Genomic DNA, 18699 nt, shown 5'->3' on the forward strand with positions numbered 1-18699 from the left:
TTACTGAGGGCCTCCAGTCTGTCAGGCATTTTGGAATTTAAAGAAAGCCTGTGTGTTAGGGAGTGTGCCCATTTAAGACTGGCATTGGTAAATGGCCACAGTAGCTAGTGACTGGCAGAGTTGGGATCTGATGAGGTTGCAATGTAAACAGAGAAGAGGCAGTATCGGATTAGGCGGCATTAGTATCGGATTAGGCGTGGTGCTGATCTGAGAAGACTTCCTAGAGAAGGAGATCCTTGGGTTGATGTATAACAGAACAGCTGTGTCCTACCGAGTTGAACTTTATAGTTAACATGACTGGAAGGAAAGATATACGTAGGGATGTGGCATTTGATGAGAAAAACACAATAAATAATGGATCCGGGGAAGCTGAGTAGAAGTAAAACTCTGATTGATGGAATGGTTAGAGGTGGAATGAAAAATTAGGAGTGATATCAAGGAGTCAAGAACAGCGCTTCAGTGAAGGAGTGATTCAGTTGCCTGATACTCCAGAGAAGTAAAATTAAGGATGAGGAAGTTAATGGAGCAATATAGAAACATTAGCTAGAGCAGTTTCAATTAGGATAGAAGCCAGAGTGAATGAGTGAAGAAATATGGCTATAAAGGAATACCAGCCAGAAAACCAAATATGAGATATGAAACTCAAGGGAGAGATTGAAGATCAAGAAGCGGGATTGACAAGATTCCTGATGAGGCTGGAAATAAGGTTGGAGGGATGAGCCTTGAAACTGTGGGGCCTTTTCCACAGATGGGATGATGGAAGAGAAGGTTGAAAGTGGAAATTCTGAAATCTATGAAGTAGAAGGCAAGGTCATCTGAGTGTGAGGGTTAAGTGGGAGGGTGGGAGAAAATCTAAGGAAAGAAGTTAAAGTTTGGAATAGCTGTTGAAGTTAAGGACACACAGGATTGTTGGTCGCACCACTCTAAAGTTTGTGTCATTTTTCTCCAACAGTAACCTGTAGCTGGGATATTGGAGCAGAGGGAAATGGTTGGGTTAATCTGGGCTGAGGTTTTGCATAGCAGAGGTGCAGAAACAAGGGGCAAGAAAGGGGAACTTGATAGTGAATGATTAAAATGAAAGACCTGGAGTTTAGGCCAGATGAAGAAAAGTGAAGCCAAAAGTGAACTGCTTAGGAAGAAACATGCCCTGAGACTCATCTGAAGATAACTCCAGGGTCCAGAAGCCTGGTAAGGCAGGTTAGGTCAGTCAGGCCACACATTTGATACGACCTTTAAAAAAAAGTCAAGTTCAGAGCCTTCTAAGTTTTCAGAGGGATTTCTGGAACTGCCACTAGCTTTTGATACTGTAATAAAGGCAGTGATAACAAAGGTTGTTAAGTCAGATGTTCATTTATTAAATACAAGCTTTGAACAAACACCCCCAGGCAAGTATGACAAGAAGTAACCTTCCTGGAATGTTCCAAAATACAGTTACGTTGATCAAGTTTTATTTCAATCAAACTTTTTGTTGTTTTGTTCTTCATTTTCTTTGTTTCTAGGTTCTTTTTCTTTTCCAAGCAGTTAGAGCATGTGCATTATTTCCTCACATGACATCAACAGTGCAGCATCAGCCTCTGGCTTGTAAAGGCACCCAGTAGACTTATGCTCTGTGCAATGGCTGCTTAGTAACCAGCATCAAATAAAGTAATGAAGCTTTTGTAGAGTGTGATACCAAATAGCAACTGGCACCTTCACCTGCACCATTAAAAAACCTTTGACATTTCTTTGTTTTCACATATCCATTAAAAACTATATTAAAAACAAACAAACCCAGACTGCTTGATAAAACCTAATTTTCCAAGTTTAGTATTACCCTCTTAGTAAGCAATACTAGAGCTGATTAAAGAGTCTTCACTTTCCTATCATACGCTAGCAAAGCCAACACATAAAACTAGGTATGTCAGAAAGTCTGCTCTAATAGATTTAGAGCTTGCTTCCGAGTTCCAGAAAACACAAGCCCTCTTTAAGCTTCCGAGTGCACATATGCACCATGTTGTCCCACGATCATAATTTTTTAGTCTCATTTTTGGGATGTCTTAAATTACTTCAAGGAAAGGAAAAAGGCACAGAGGACACTTGGTTTCCTTACCAATAGTGGCCTTAAGCTATGCACTTGCCTTTGTGATGAGTTTATAGATATTCAGCAGCATTAATGGTGCCATAGCCATTCATAAAAAGTTTCAGGAAAAGAGATTTTTTTTTTTAAAACAAAACAAAAAACCTTGCCAGAAAAGGCTTACAATCTGAAGACTTAATACAGAAGTAGAATACAGACACAGATACAAGAGGCAGCATAGAGGTTGTTAACTAGAAAGCTGCTGGGAACAGCTGCCTTCTGAAGTTTTGTGCCCGTTTTTTCCTCCAATTTTCTCCTATAAAACTCTGGTCTTTTCCCCACTTCTTTTAAAAATGAAAATATCCTACTACATTGGGTTTGGAAGATAAATGCAAGTAAATTGAAGCTTATTTTATAAAGTTCATTCTCAGAGAAGTAAAGGAGGATAATAAATATGAAATGAAGCTCATTTTAAGAAAATAAACAAATCCTGTCAACCCATGCCTTAAAGGCCCAGGGAGCATACTGAATTACTATCTTACATTCTGGCATTTGCGAGAGTCCTAGACTGCCTTTTTCATTTATAAGCACAGCAATAGGCAACATCTACTTTATATCTAGTGTGGGATGCCCTCTGACTTGAGGGTTTCCAGCTGATACCATCAAAAACACATCAAGGACTGCTTATAACAACTTGTGTTGGATTACCGTAAAACTACCATCTTATTTGAAAGAGGCCGTGGTTAACAATAATATCCTCTAAATGAAGCAATGACCCCTGTTTCTAGATCATACCACTTTTCTTGTTAGTTATATTTTCGGGCTTAGAGGGACAGTGATATAGACAGTCCCTAGGGGAATGTGCCTCACTCAGCGTGTTAAGCTGCACAACTGAGTAGGGAACTCAAGCTCAACTTGTAAAAGTGGGGCCCATCCATCTACTAACTGCATAGGGCTAAGTGGGTATTTAAAATGGTTTGTGGACAAGGTTGTGCTCAAATTCCTGCTCTGTTAATTGATGACCTAAGGCTGAGTTAGAAGCAGCTCTTAGAAGTCAGGTCATAAGCCCAAACAAACGTTAACTATATACATTTTACAGTCTCAGAACTTTGTCTAGAATAAGTGTTAGTAAACATGGCCACACACTGCATACATCTTACCATGGAAGAGACAATATAAAGTGGTACTCTGTTTACACTAGACCAATATAAAAATGTACATGGTGTGTGTATGTAGGTGTGTATATATATATACTGAGATATACTGCTGCTATTAGTGTCTTAAAATGACATTTTTCATAGTTACAATGTTTGTTGCCTAACTTTTCTACTCAAGCCTAGTCCTTGATTTCCAGTAGATGAAAAGGGCCCAACAGCCTTCTTTTTTCACCTCGGAATTTTCTGAATAAAGTGTCAAAACTGCAAATTTGTTCTACCAATCCTCCTAAAAATATTATAGGGCTAAATTTTCTGTGGTAATGACAACTCCATGGGGGAGTGTTTGGCCTCCAAGGTATCTCTGAGTTACAAGATAACACAAAACTAAGAGCTACCAACTGAAGTTGCATAAGATTCCTTTTTTCATGTCATCTTTCAACTTATTCAAAAATCTACTCAAACATCAAGGTATCTGCTTTTATACAAAATGTTATTCTGTAACATTGCAGAGCTGTAACAAGGAAAAGGGCTGAAGTCTGGGTCACAAAGTCTAGTAAATACCTTGATAACACAGGACATTCTGATATCAGCTGTCACTGAAATATGTGACATCATACACTTAAAAGCAGTGCTCACCAAAGATGTTTGAGCAGTTCTTGGAAGAGAAATAGTAAGGTGGCAGGAGGTTTTAGTAGTTGAAGTTAATGTAATTTAAGGTAAGAAAAGGAAGAAGAAAGAACAGGAAGAGATATAACAAAGGGTAAAAATTAGTGATGATTTCCAAACGTGGTGATGCTATAAGTATAATTTCCTGCAAGCCAGCACTGTAAAGTTCTTAGGAATTTTAATTATCATAATATGAGAAAGCACAGTTCTCTAATTTAGTAAAGGGTGAAGAAAAAAAAAGAAAGAAAGCAAGAAAAAGGAAAGGAACAGAACCAGAAAGAGAGAAACCACAAACAATTGTTTATCTACACTCTGGGGTTGGTTTTTGGTTTCTTTAGGTCACAGTATTTATTCAAGTTGCTCCTTTTGTTGTTGTTTCCTCTCTGCGAGCCACCGTTGGATTTTTTCTTTTAGTTCTGTGTTTGGCCGGATCTGGTCCATGGTGAGGGGACTACGGTTAAAGGGATCTGTTTGGTCACTGAGACAAAGAGAAAAAGAGAAATGGGGTTATTTCCGTTAAGTTCTAACATCTTCAGCCAAAAAGAGACTACCTAGGCATCTCACCTTGAGCCTGAAGCTAGAGTGTATTATGATTCTGAATCAAGTGCTGACTTGAGGTTAGAAAGAATGGGATGAGAGAGAGTGATTTGGGAGGTTTTTTGGTTTTTTTGCAGATTTTTTAGCTACTTTGTCTCTCTGCTTAACAAACTTTATCTCAGCATTGCTCTTCAGATGGTATTTGATTCCATTTCCCCAAGACAGAGACCCTATAACAATCATGTCAGCATAAAGAGCTGTTTGTAGTTTTAGTGACAGACTCTTGAAACAGTATAAGGTGTTAAGGGATAAAGCTTTGTAGGTTGACACTGGATTTAGCTAGCTGATTGCTCTTCAAGTAAATGCAGATTATGGCTTCCTCATAGGTAAGATGATATACCTTCTCTCTGTATTCTGAAGCCACGATAAAAATATAAATTCTCACTGACACTTTGGAAAAGACATACTACCCAGCACAGCATCATGCATATAGCGAGTGCTTAATACCAAATACCATCAAGTAGAACATCCTTTTTTCCAATATTTAAAAAACATTATTTCCCTAGATCTGGGTCAACTTATATAACTTCATTTTAAATAGGCAGAGTCTCTCAGTACCCATTTCTTTCTAATGCTACACTTAGAGTAGGCAGGCTGGGGAAAACTTGTAGTCACCATGGCTGAGTCCAACAGCTGCAGCAGAATGTGGGTAAACCCATACGATGAGTGTAAAACCTGAATTTTTTTTTTTAAATCTGTCTTTTATATTTTTACAACTAAAGTAAAATTAAAACAATTTCATGTCAACTTATACTCCAGGTTGACATATTTTATAATTGATAGAAATTATTTCCTTGAGGAAGGAAGAGGTAAGGTTAGCTCCAGCATTTCTCAACAGGTGTCTTGTTTTGGATGTTGAAATCCTTAACAATCAAGTGATATACTTCTACCAAAATGCCTCCTCAACACAATACGTTAATAAATCAACAATGTGGAGTACCTACTGGGTGCACAGTACTGTACTGGGAGAAAAAGATGATAGCAGACAAATGTACACCTGTACTCTTGAGGCTGCTTTTGGGGGCTGGCTTACCTGAGCAAATGTCTGGCAATGGTGGATCTATCCACAGTGACTCTGGAAGACGGCAGCACCACAGGGTCAGACATCAGTGTGCTCATGATGGGATCCAGAAACTCATCACAGGCATCTGCATAGGTCTCCTCTTCCTGTTGTTGGAGGTCTGCTAGAGACTGAGCACAAATACCGGGTAGTTACGGGGAAATCACAGAAGCAGCTGAACTCAAAATGCTCAGTGACTATACCTTAATCTTCAAGGGTTATTGTTAGTAACCCTTTACGGCGACAGTAACAATTCTCAGCTTTATGTTCGAAACAAGCCAATATGGATACTATAGGAGCAAATTTAACATTCAGCCCCAACTCTGAATCTTCAGTTTGGCTCAGCTGCTAGCAGCCATGACCAGAAATGGATTTAAATGTTAACAGGGAAAAAAAAACCACACCACGCACAACATCCATCCTTCTGACAACAGCCCGGCTGTAAGGGGTGGGGGTTGGAGGGGGTTATTATTTGTATAATTACAGAGTTACTCATGCAGTCTGTGTATGAAAAGCAGTTTCCGGTTTTAGGTACAAACAGGTATGGGAATTTAAAAGTGGCTTCAACATCTGATTGAACTTTAGTTCCTCAGCGATCCATCTGCCTAAGCTCTAGGCAAAGATGAAGCCCAATTCAATAAATAAGTAACTCAATGAAGGGAAGACTGTTATCAATTAGGAAGGTTCTCCATTAGACTCCGTGCCATAATTTTTCCTTCTTCATAAATGCAAATGAAGCTGCTCCAACGAAAGGGATTAGCTGAGTACAATACAGTATTTTAATCTTTAAAATGTATGGCCATTCCTATATAAGCCAACTACCAACTACAAATAGAGAGAACAGAGAAAAATCAATAAAAATCAATGACTAAAAGATACTAATCTTGAATTGTATTCTGAAAAGTTCTGCATTAATATTGTAGATTTTCAAATCTATTAGTAACACTGTACATAGAAGTTTTCATAAAAACAGCCTATTAAAAATCTGTAAATTGTTTTTAGTAGAAGCTTCTTATTTTTCTGTTCTCACCCTCATATTGAAAAGAGTAGTACTATTAAAGAATATGGTAGTTTAGCTATTGACTAATCAGGAAGAATCAGCTATATGTATTTTCTCAACGCAATACTCTTTTCCCCCCTCAAATTGGATAAAAAAGCAGAACGGCTGAGTTGACATGATTTTTATTGAACATGTTAATAAGCAAATTATCCTCCTCCTTACCTTGATTCTCTCTGCTAAGTTGCTGAAAGCCACAATCATATTCCCAGGCTTATTTATTTTCTTCAGGACTCGGACTGTCTGTGCAAAGAGAGTTGGGGAATAGGAACGTCCATCCTTGGGCACAGTGGCACAGAAATTCTCCTCATCCCTAGAAGGTCAGCACCAGAAAGAAACTGAGCATCAGAGGATAGGTCAAAGAGGGCAATACGGATGGGTTGAGGAACAAAGTTCCCCATCACTTATATACCATGAATGTTCTTTTGATATAGAATGATTTCTTCTAATTTTTAGGAAGGAAGTCTTATCAAGTATCCCATGGCCTTAAAAATATACTGCTTTACCAAACAATGGAACAATCAGTAAAGTTTATCTTTGCACAGATCAAGGCAGAATGTTGGAAATTCCAAATAACGTCCCACAGGTCATACAAAATCTCATTATTTAAAACTATAGAAGATTCCTTCATCAGCCAACTAGAAACAAACCATTTCCTTTCTATTTCCACATAACTACCAGCTAGTCATTCCATTGTCAAAACCCCCAGTTAAAACATGAGCAAGGCCTCTGGCCTGCCCAATTTAAATCTCAGGTACCCAAGATTTAAGTAGATGGTGCAGATATCTGAAACGAGCTGCTGGGGTTTGAAGTCAAATTCACTGAAGTCCTTGACTTTTAAGGCCCCCATCTTGGGGCCAACCAGGTGCTGCAGGAAGTAGTTCAGCATGGAGATGATGCGCTCGGCCAGGAAAGGATGCACAAAGAGGGATTTGATCTCTGGAAAAAAAACCAAAGTCTGTGAAAACTCAAGCCATTAGCAATCTTCAACTTACAATGTCTTAGAGTTTTACTTGGAGACCTCTGGGGACTGCTATTTTTTAAAATACATTTTCATCGCAGTAATATTAGACAAGGAAAAGCAAACAAACAAAATATAAAAACTACTACTCAGATGTGAACACTGTTAACATTTTGCTAATATATCCTTCTAGTTTTTCTGTCCATATTTACATACATATACATTTATAAAACAAAATGATTATCATATTGTACATATTCTGTAACTTACTTTTTTCATTAACGATATCGTACATACCTTACCATTTCAGTAAATATTGGTTCTTGTGCTGTCCAACATGGTAGCCGCTGGCCACATGTGACTATTTAAATTAATTAAAATTAAATTAAAAATTCAGTTTTTCAGATACACTAGCCACATTTCAAGTGTTCAATGGCCACATGTGGCTAGTATCTATAGTATTGGACAGTCCAGATTTATAGAACATTTCCATCACATAAAGTTCTATAGGATAGTGACGATTCATACCCTTTTTAATGGCCACATAGTTTTCCAATGTGCGACTGCACCATGAGTTATTTATTTACTCTATCTTTATTGCTGGACATTATGACTGTTTTCAATTTTTTCCTATTATAAGCGTTTCACTAATTGATGAACTTCACTGTGTACATATCTTGTAGACATTACTTCCTACAACAAATTTGTAAGGAACTGCTAGGTCACAGCATGAATGAATGAACGAATGAATGAATGAATAAATAAATAAATAAATACCAAGTGCAACAAACCAAGTAGTATAAGGCTTGCTTAGTACTGCTGGCTCTTAATTTTTCAATTTTAGTCATTATCTGTTGACTCTACTACTGATGAGTTTAGCTCTCATTGCTGTCCCTCTTCCCCAAATACAAATTGCCCTAATATATAAACAAATCTTTTGTGAAATAATTTAGATTTTGTCATTAAGATTATGTAAATATCATATACAGCAGAGCCACAAAGTATTCTAATGATTATATATATACTTTTTAAAAAAAATTTTTAATTAAAAAAATTGTTTTATTTATTACTATTTCTGGCTGCATGGGTCTTTGTTGCTGCACACGGGCTTTCTCTAGTTGCAGCAAGCAGGGGCTACTCTTCGTTGTGATGCATGGGCTTCTTATTGCAGTGGTTTCTCTTGCTGCGGAGCATGGGCTCTAGGTGTGCGGGCTTCAGTAGTTGTGGCACGCAAGCTCAGTAGTTGTGGCTTGCGGGCTCTAGAGTGCAGGCTTAGTAGTTGTGGCGCACGGGCTTAGCTGCTCCACAGCATGTGGGATCTTCCCTGACCAGGGCGTGAACCCGTGTCCCCTTCACTGGCAGGCAGATTCTTAACCACTGTGCCGCCAGGAAAGTCCCAATACTTTTTAATACTTTTTTTCCCCCGCTTATTTTCAGAGTACCTATCATTAAATCTTTCGAAACTCTCCACCAGAAATGTAAAACTCTCAAAAATAGTTTTTGGAGATGTTCTTTCTGGAAGCTTCCATTCATCACTCCAATCTGGACTCCTTGTTTTATAGGCCTATGGTGTGGTCATACAAGCTACCTCTATCATCAGCCTGGGAACTTCCTTTGCATCTCTCTTACAGGATTCCACTTTCTTCCTTCATTTTGATGGAGTATATTTATCCTTTTGTAGCTTCTCAAAAAAGGGTACACCGGAAGTAAATCTGATACCTTCATATCTGAAGATGTCCTTACATTTTACCCTCAAACAGGGTAAAATTGTTTGGTTGGCTATAAGATTCTAGGCTGAAAAGATATTTTCCATCAGGACTGTGTTCCAGCTTCAAACGTCAGTGCTGTGAAATTCAAAGATGTTTTGATGCTTAAACCATTGTACATGACCTGATTTTTCTCTGGAACCTTTTAGGATGCTCTCTTTACCCTGATTTTCTGAAATGCCACAATGATATACACCTTAGTGCAGGGGTTTAAAAATTCCCTGCGCTGGGTACTTGGTGGCTCCTTTTAATTTAGACTCTCTTAGTTTTGGGGAATTTGGGGGGTATTATTTCTTTGATAACGTCCTCCATTTTTCTCTTTTGACACGTCCTAGATTGATCCTTAATTTTCTTGTTTTCTCTTCTAATTTCCATCTCTTTTTCTGTTCTACTTTCATGGAAGAGTTCCTTGAATTTATCTTCTAACCCTTCTACTGACTTTTCAAAATTTCTGAAGTTATATTTTCAATATCCAAGAGCTCCTTCTTGTTCTTTGCATAATCCCTTGTATTGCCTCTTTGTTTCTGTTTTACGTATGCTGTATCTTCTCTCATACCTCTGAGATTATAAAGATATTTTAAAGCAGCAGTCCCCAACCTTTTTGGCACTAGGGACCGGTTTCATGTAAGACAATTTTTCCACGGAGTGGGGGTGGGGGTGGGGTGATGGTTCAGGCGGCAATGCGAGTGATGGGGCGCGATGGGGAGCGGCAGATGAAGCTTCGCTCGCTCACCCGCCGTTCACCTCCTGCTGTGCGGCCCTGTTCCTAACAGGCTGTGGACCGATACTGGTCCGTGGCCTGGGGGTTGGGGACCCCTGTTTTAAAGAGTTTTCATGTGTTATCTGTGTTTCACATTAGAGGATTTCCTCAAATGTCTGGTGATCCTTGGTTGTCATTTCATATATAATCAATATAAAAATTATTAATGAAAGGTTTTACTTTGTTTGTAAATACAAAGTCTTGCAGTGTGTATTTTCTACTTATATCACATCTCAATTCCGACTAGCCAAAGTTTAAATGCTTGAGAGCCACATGTGGCGGGTGGCTACTGAACTGGACAGTGCAGCTCTAGAGGGAGTAGAGATAAATATCTCTGTTTGATCCACCACATTTAACCAGAGTTCAAGAATATTTTTTTTCAGGTAACACAAACACCCCCAGATACACTGATATGGCTAAGTTGTCCTCAAGAAAAATGATACTAACTTATGCTTTCTGGCAGCTGTGTGAGGACGACTATTTCCTCATTCCCATGTCAACAATGGACAACATCATTCTTTTTGAAGCTTCTCTAGTGATTCACTTCCTCTCAGACTGTGGAGGAGGATACTGTCACCAGAGCCTCAGTGGGCTGATCCCTCAAATGAAGCAGATCTTAACCACTGCATGTTTTGAGAAAGCAGTGTGTTGTATCCTTACCTGATGTCAGAAAGGCAAGGGTACCAATTGTTTCATTGGACATGATGTTATGGAAACGTGCCAGCTGTCCAAACATCTGTAGGCCAGCCTCCTTCTCTCGGCGGGCTTCTGGAGTCAGACTGTCCCATTCACCTCGGTCCTTCTCAATTTGTTGAATTTTTATCTTGCTCAAATACTACAGAAACCAGAGGTGGAAGGTATCAGAGAACAAAGTGTATTGAAGGGAAGATGATATTTAAGAGGTCCTATTTAAAATCTAGTCCACTAAGCTGGGAAAACCACGGACTATCTAAGAGACACGAGGCTTTATTTCTCAGCACAGGGCTGAAGTTTAAAAAGAAATTGCGGAGAGACTTCCCTGGCGGTCCAGTGGCTAAGACTCCATGCTCCCAATGCAGGGGACATGGGTTCGATCCCTGGTCGGGGAACTAAGAATCCTGCATGCCGCAAGGCACAGACTTAAAAAAAAGACGAAAAAAAAGACAAAAAAAGATAAAAAAGAAATTGTGGGAAAAATTGTTTCAGCCTGGGTAGACTTATGGGTAATTCCCCTGGAAATACTATAGTCTATGAAATAGAAATGAGGATAAATAGTATACGAAATATTGGTAAAAGCAATCAGGCTACAGGGAAAAAAAAGATGAAAGATGGGAAAAAAAAAACCACCCCCCAAAACTGCTTATCAAAAAACAAAGCTCTATCAAATATGCAAAAATGTCTGGAAGGAGAACCATAAATATTTAAAACCCTCTACCTCTCACCACTCTTGCTGTTGTAGCAAGCATGTTAAACTTACAGTCCCATGAAAACGCCATCTGTGTCATTCTGTCACATAGCTCTTGCTTAGAAAGGTCTATTTATTACAGGACTTGTTTTCTAAGGCAACAGATCTAAAATCTTCAAGTATGGGATTATGAACAAGCAGGAACATTTTCTCACAAGTTAAATACAAGCTACTGGGAGATTGCTAATCAATACGAGGAATGTGTGGGCTATCCAACAGGCTACCCTCATGATTTACCTGCTTTGTCTCCCTTTGGGTCACTGCCCTTACACCTGTCGCAGATAAGGGAAGTTTTTATAGGAGCAATAAGCAGCTCCACAAGGGATGGTTAAGCTGAAGGAACTGAGAGGCCCCCACGTGTATACTCTGTAAAACTCATGTTTCAGATATAGCTAAAGATTTGGGAGGCAGTGGACAGATGAAGAGTACTGATGACTTGGAGTCTTTATGTGAAAAAATAACCCAAACCAGAGATTTTTTTTTCAAATAGTGGTATAAAAGTCAGAAGCTTTTAGGAAAGAGGGCTAAGGATCATTGCCTTGGTCAGTCACTGTTACTAATGTCTTGGGATGGAAGAAAGTTGAAAGTCACTAACTGAATGAAGATCCTGTGATTTCTTTCTGTAGTGCTAGACTTATTAGTTCTGCCAGTGTACCTTAGTTTGGCCTTTCACACTTTCTTTTCCACTCTCTGCCAAAATATCATCCTAGCTCATAAGGCCCTTGGTCTTGGTCTCTAATGGAACAATACCTATCAGACTCTACAAGGGCAAGGTTGGTGGTACATTACTACTTGCAAATTTTTGGTGTCCAAGACTGGTACTAGGGGGTTGCTAGCATAAGGATTGCTCTATTATGACTAAGAGGTAAAAAGTATGTATGACAGTATAAGGGCAGTTAAATCTGTTTGTTTGTTTGTTTGTTTGTTTACCTGTATGGCTTCATCCAAAAGGAAGATGGCATCGTTCATTAGCAGGTTAAGAAAGCGGAGGAAAAGTGGGGGATTCATGGCTTCTAAATTCTTAGAGGCATAGTCAGCCAAATCCTGTAAGTCCCAGCCCAAGAAAAAACCATTTTAGTACCGAATCACAACCCATTGGGGCTTATGTGGAGCAAAACTCAGATAACTCAACTTTGGTTTCACCAAAAACATTCTCACCTTAATGCTCTCTCGATAGGCATCTGTCCCCCACATGTACCTGAGGATGGGATACATGGGGCGGCGGTAATTAAACTTCTGCTCAAACTGATGGGGGTCTCCTGCAGTAAGGTAAGAGCAAAACATCAGCAAAGGTGGTGCTATTAGAGAAAAGGCAAGAGCTTATGTTTATGTGTAGCCATTTTATAAAAATTCTGAATGTTGTCAAGGCTACCGGTAAGACCTGCTGTGGGAGTTTATGAAGGCCTAGAGTCATAACCAAGTGTTTGCTTATCTCCTTACCGATAGAACAAGAGGGAGACATATAAACGATACAGTACTCAGAAAAGGACAAGGACTGAGCTGCAAAATAAAAGCCAAGGGAAACAAATGCTTCCATATCCAAACGCAGACTACTTATCAGACTTTGAATGAGGCCTCTGAGCTGGCCATTGTGGCAGTGCCAGCCATGTGCAGAATGGGCTACTAAAAGTAATCCCCACATTCTTCATGGATAACATCCCAACTGTGGGGCCAACTGGTTCTTGATTACTCTGAAAAATCAGGCCAGGAGCTAAAAATCTGAGGCTTATACTGCTTTTGACATGCCAGAAGTACCACCAGAGCTCTACAGGTTGGGTCATATAATAAAGGAGGGGCATGGGATTTGGAGTCAGGAGACTTAGGTTTTCCTTCTGGCTCCACTTAATGCAAGTCTCTTACTCTTTCTCAACTCCCACTTCCTCAGAAAACAAAACAGGAATTATAATACACCTTCTATTATTACAACCAAAGGGTCGTAGTGGCTGTATAATGAGATAACTGCAATGATTTATTGTGCAACTTCTTATATATTATAAAGATTTACATACACTGCCTCAACCATCACTTCAACCCCTTTTACAAATGAGGAAACTAAGTCTCGGAGGTAAGCAAGTAACAAAGTCAAAATTCAAATATGGAAAAACAGTCAGTAAAGTGTTAAATGTCTCTTTAATGTTAACTGTATTTATCACTGGCTGGTAGGACATCCCCTTTAAAAGGGGTCTTAAGTAACTGCTTTGCATATCTTGTTTACTGGTTGAGAGGGGGTACTGTTTACTCAGACATAGCATCTCAGGGTTACAGCTCAAAAGGGCATGAGAGAAAGGGAATGCTGCCTGCTGTTATTCTTAATCTAACAATTAAACTGTACGAGAGTTAGACCGTCTGGATAAGACAAAAGAATATCTCAATCAGCACATTGTCTCATTATCCACCATTCTGTAATTTTGAGGCAGAGAAAAATAAAGACCCGGGGTTTTAACTGGACAGACTAATTTATTTGAGTATGATTCTATCAAAAATTATAGTAAAGTTGTTAACAGTATGCGTTTTTCTTTTTTAAGGTGAGAGAGACCTGATTCTACCATAGTTGTATGACATAAATAATTTAATCTTTTTGAGCACCCATGTCTTCATAGGTAAATGGGGATAATAGAGTAAAACTTTCCAGATGGCAACAGATTAAGTAAACAATGTGAAAAAAGCACTTAGCATCAAGGGTAGCACATGGTAGGTATTCAATAAATGATGGCTTATGATAGTTTCCTGACATTTAAAAACTGATCGGCGATGTATCAGTTTCTTGGTTCTAGACTGCTTTACCTGTAAACTCAATGTCCACAAAGACCTTGATTAGAGCTTCTGCAAGGTGGGATGCGTAGGGAAAGTTGCAGAACACACGTTTCCGGTGGAACACACTGGACAGCAAGGGATTTGGGGTCTGATCCATGTGGGGCATCACTGCTTCCAGCACCTCAGCGAGTTTGGCCCTTAGGTGGGGATTCTTCATCCTATGAATAGGGCAGAAAGCAAACTGAGCAGGCAGAAAATTTGACTCCCAAATTTATAACTATTCTCTCCATACGAGGAGTCAAAACATCATATATCATCTGTACAGAGAGTTACAGGAGAAAACACGACTCCGCAGTTTTAAGTCGGTCAATTTCTGGGGGATATGCAGAGTGTACCATTCAGCTCTTTAAGATCATCACAGCTTACCAATTACGAGGGTGAGTACTTAAGTTTCTATTTAATGCTCCGCCATTCTGTTTACTTCTCTATAACAATGCATGACTTACTATTTACTATTCTCTGACAGCTTCATCTGGGATAAACTTGCCTTTCCAAGCTTTCTGAGGCTAAGGGCCAGGATATTATTATTCCACGTTACTTATAATGCATACCATGTGCACCTAATACTTGTTGACTTATGATTTTTCATTAGGTCTGCTCAGTTCAGTGAAGGACTGGCTTCTACCTATGTCTCACTGACACGGCTCAGGGGATTGTGGATCTCTTCTTTGTGCAGCAAATTCTCACTTACGTACGTACTGTTTCCTTTGGCCTACCACCAAAAAATCAGAGAAGCAACTCCACAGGTCAATGAGTGTCTTCCTTTGGGAAGGAGAACTAGAAGCTATGAATGGTAAGACTTGAGATCAGAGAGCATTTACCCAAGTTTACTGCTCATCCAACTCAGAATTTTAAGAGCAAACTTTGCTATCATACACTAGAAGATCATTAGCACCTGGCAAGGTCTCTGGCATTAAGGTAACTATTTTAACCAGGGACTAGCAATGAAATTCCCATCAGGTACCTTATATGCAGGTTCAAATTCTCTGTGGGCAAAGTCCTTTGTTTATTATGCCTCTCAAGTGTGGGATTTTGGGCTACCCATAAGGATAGTCAGGTGATTCATTAATGTTAACACAACTTCTGAAGGCAAACCCTTATGATTCAGGCTTGTTTATTTCTTGGTTTAGAAGTCTTCTGAATGTTTTGCAGCTCTAAACTGTGACAGAGCCACGCTTTCAGCACTTCACCTTTCTATGCTTCCAGTGAAAATGGTGATAAAACGAAGGACGTGTTCCAGGGAATCTGCTGATGTCTCCAAGATGTCGTCGGCAAAGCGGCGGAGAAAAATGAGGAAATCACCCAAGTTATCTGCAAAAAATTCTGAGAAAGAAAATGTACACTGGAATTAGCCAAACATCTGACTCTTTGTATTATGCAATATTTAAATTCCTCCCTTTTACTCTACTCAGTGAAGGTTAAAAAAACCCCAAATGTCTTGTAGGTACTAGAAATGACGATAAATTAATATAGAATCTCCTTTGAATGTAAGTCAATTTTTATTTTTATCCAAGTAAACAGAATAGTAGAGACATAAAATGTTAACACACCAGTGCAGTTTAAGAAAGTATACTGATAGACATTATACTTCCACACTCAAGGTTAACTGTGCGTTAAAATAACCCTTTAGATGAAAAAGAATCTTGAATAGAAATGAATACGTTAGATGACTATGGTCTTCACTCTCCGGGGTCCTCCACTGGTCCTTGCCTTCTAGTATTTATGCCCTTGTATACCTCCTCCTACACTATTCCAGGGTAGAAGACACACTATGGGGCACACAGAAGTGATGGCATGTCATTTCCGTAATTAGGTTATAAAAGCCTACAGCTTCCATTTTGGTTCCCTGCTCTGAGGGAAGCCACCTGCCATACCGTTAGCAGTACTAAGGAGAGTCCTGTGTGGCCTGGAAAAGAAGCCAGCAAGCAACTGAGGTTTGCCAACAACCACACAACTAGGCTCGTAAGCAGATCCTCCAGCTCTGGTGGAGCCTTCAGATCCCCATGGCACTGGTGGGCAGCCTGGCTGCAACCTCGCGAGAGGCCAGAGTCAGAACCTTGCAGCTGAGCTACCCCTGGATCACTGACCCGTGGAAACTGTGTGTGATAATGTTTGTTGTGTTAAGTTGCTATGTTTTGGGGTGATTTGTGACTCAGCAATAGATGACCGGTACAGTGATCAAGAACATGTAACCTGATTTTGACGGACAGTTTCTGCCGACCCTTCACCAACATACATACATACATACACAATCTCACTTCTGGGTTAACCGAGAGGAGATGATTCTTTTTTTTTCTAAAGAATAGCACAGGGGGGTGGGTTAGACAGATAAATTTGTAAGTTGAACGACAAACAATAGTAATGATAGAAACTAACAGCTCTGAAAACCCTGACCGCACTTCATCCTTTGAAGACTATTTTCTTATCTGCACAGCAGTGGCGACACAATGCTGAGGAACAAGCTGTCAGTTCCCCCAGGCTTCAACCAACAGACATTACCTACAAGTTTGAGCTGTTTCTCCAAAAACAGCTGAATGATAACTAAGGAAGGATATTTTGAGGATTAAACTTCCAACGTGACCCAGTTAAACTTAGATGGCTATAAATAGGAAGCTCCCAAGGGAGAGCCTGCTTACCTGGCACGTAAGCCAAAGAACTGTAGCCATCTGGCAAAGGAAAAGTTAGCTCTATCGGCTGTGAGCCCTCATTGCCTATGGCCAGTTGAACTAGGAGAACAGCCATGGACACCTGCAAATTTAGGCAGTTTTGCAGCATTTGCGGCTCAGTCATGGCAGTCTTAGTAGAAAGATAGATGGTCATCAGTCGTTCAAACTGCTCTCGGAGGTTGTCAGCAGCAGGGCTAGAACTTTGCTGAGCATCCCGCCAGGCTACCTGCAGCCGATGCAGATTTTGGTTGATTTTTACCATCTGATCATGCAACCTGCCCCCAAGAAAGCAGAAAAGGCTGGGTCAGGAGGCTCATATAGGGACAGTTGAGTACAGACCGTTTTTTTTAATTTTAACATCTTTATTGGAGTATAATTGCTCTACAATGTTAATTTCTGCTGTATAGCAAAGTGAATCAGCTATACGTATACATATATCCCCATATCCTCTCCCTCTTGCACCTCCCTCCCATCCTCCCTTACAGACCATTTTTGAAAACCAAATCCTCACTTATTTATTCTATTATTCCCTTTTAGGATGTAGGGAGCTGCAGTTGTGATGACACAGAAGGCAATCACAAAAGTTATTGACAGGACAGAGGTGGGGGCATAGCACCGGGAAAATGTTACCAAGTGTTCAAGAATTGAATCTAATTACATAGATTAGTTGTCTTCGGCTGAAATGCACCATCCATAGAATGGCTTGGTTGAGCAGGGTGTAGATTGGGCTTTTATTATGTACAATATATAACGATCAGGCAAAGTACAAGAAGCCCAGCAGGAGAGTTTGACACCACACAAGTGCAATGATTGTACCTGGATGTGGTTATAAAGACAGTCTTTCCATGGTTAGTAGAGAACTAACGCTGGTGAGAAAGGAGTCTAGATTACTAATGACCACATATCAACCAGCAGCCACCTATGATGCAGCCTAAGAGCAGCTTCCAGTCCTCTGATGCTCAATATAAAATTAAATGATTCTTCCAGAAGGGTCAGCCAAGTGTTCTCTAATGAAAGGAAGACCCATAATTCAATGTTATAGATAGTTGTGTCTATGTGTACAGTCCAAAGTCATTCTTGGCCTCGTGGATAACGTCTAGGGTTAGCTAGTCAATACTGGGAAACTAGATGACATTCATTTTTGTGTTTGAATCTACGTGGTTGAACAGGTTAAACACATGCTAAATTGTTATCTATTGTCTCACTTAAAATGTCAATGATAGGGATAGAAAATGTCTCTAATAAAGATATAATTTCATTTTTCCAAAAATTTGCTGAGTTTTGAAAAATGCTGTGTCAGTTTAAGTATCCCGAAAAGGCATTAAAAATTGCTTTCCTCAATATACCTTCCTATAGACTGTGAGTGAGTAGCTATTTTCTCCCCTTATTTATACTTGTCACAATCAGCTAAATCAGAGGGAAAAAAAAATCATAGAATAACATACGGTTAGCCAGAACCAGACCATTTTTGGAAGTCATATACTTTAGCTCTCAAATCTTCACACTTCCAGAATCCTCCTTATCTTTGATACATAGATTTTTATGTTCCTACTGATCTTATTGAAATACCTTATACACATTTAATTTTGTCAATTTTGTCTCTATACCATAGCGTAAAGCTTTCTCTTTTTTCATCAGGAGTAATAAGTAATGAAAATTCAAGAGCAGAATGTGAAATGTTAAATGAAAACAATT

General features: G+C 39.5%; 1 protein-coding gene across 1 annotated transcript in view; it reads right to left on the bottom strand.

Annotated features, from left to right (window-relative positions):
* Positions 1-1331: 1331 nt before the first annotated feature.
* UBE4A (ubiquitination factor E4A) overlaps positions 1332-18699 on the bottom strand; it is a 34706-nt gene continuing 17338 nt past the window's right edge. The window contains exons 11-20 of the mRNA XM_059930300.1: positions 16975-17279; positions 15529-15661; positions 14309-14496; positions 12683-12783; positions 12455-12568; positions 10741-10915; positions 7352-7532; positions 6759-6906; positions 5510-5667; positions 1332-4357 (exon numbers count right to left, since the gene is read on the bottom strand). Of these exons, the coding sequence (XP_059786283.1) occupies positions 4228-4357; positions 5510-5667; positions 6759-6906; positions 7352-7532; positions 10741-10915; positions 12455-12568; positions 12683-12783; positions 14309-14496; positions 15529-15661; positions 16975-17279 (1633 nt within the window). The 3' untranslated portion in view covers positions 1332-4227. The remainder of the gene's footprint in view (positions 4358-5509; positions 5668-6758; positions 6907-7351; positions 7533-10740; positions 10916-12454; positions 12569-12682; positions 12784-14308; positions 14497-15528; positions 15662-16974; positions 17280-18699) is intronic.

The sequence above is a fragment of the Balaenoptera ricei genome, chromosome 8, assembly GCF_028023285.1.
Source record: "Balaenoptera ricei isolate mBalRic1 chromosome 8, mBalRic1.hap2, whole genome shotgun sequence".
NCBI classification, from domain to species: Eukaryota; Metazoa; Chordata; class Mammalia; order Artiodactyla; family Balaenopteridae; genus Balaenoptera; species Balaenoptera ricei.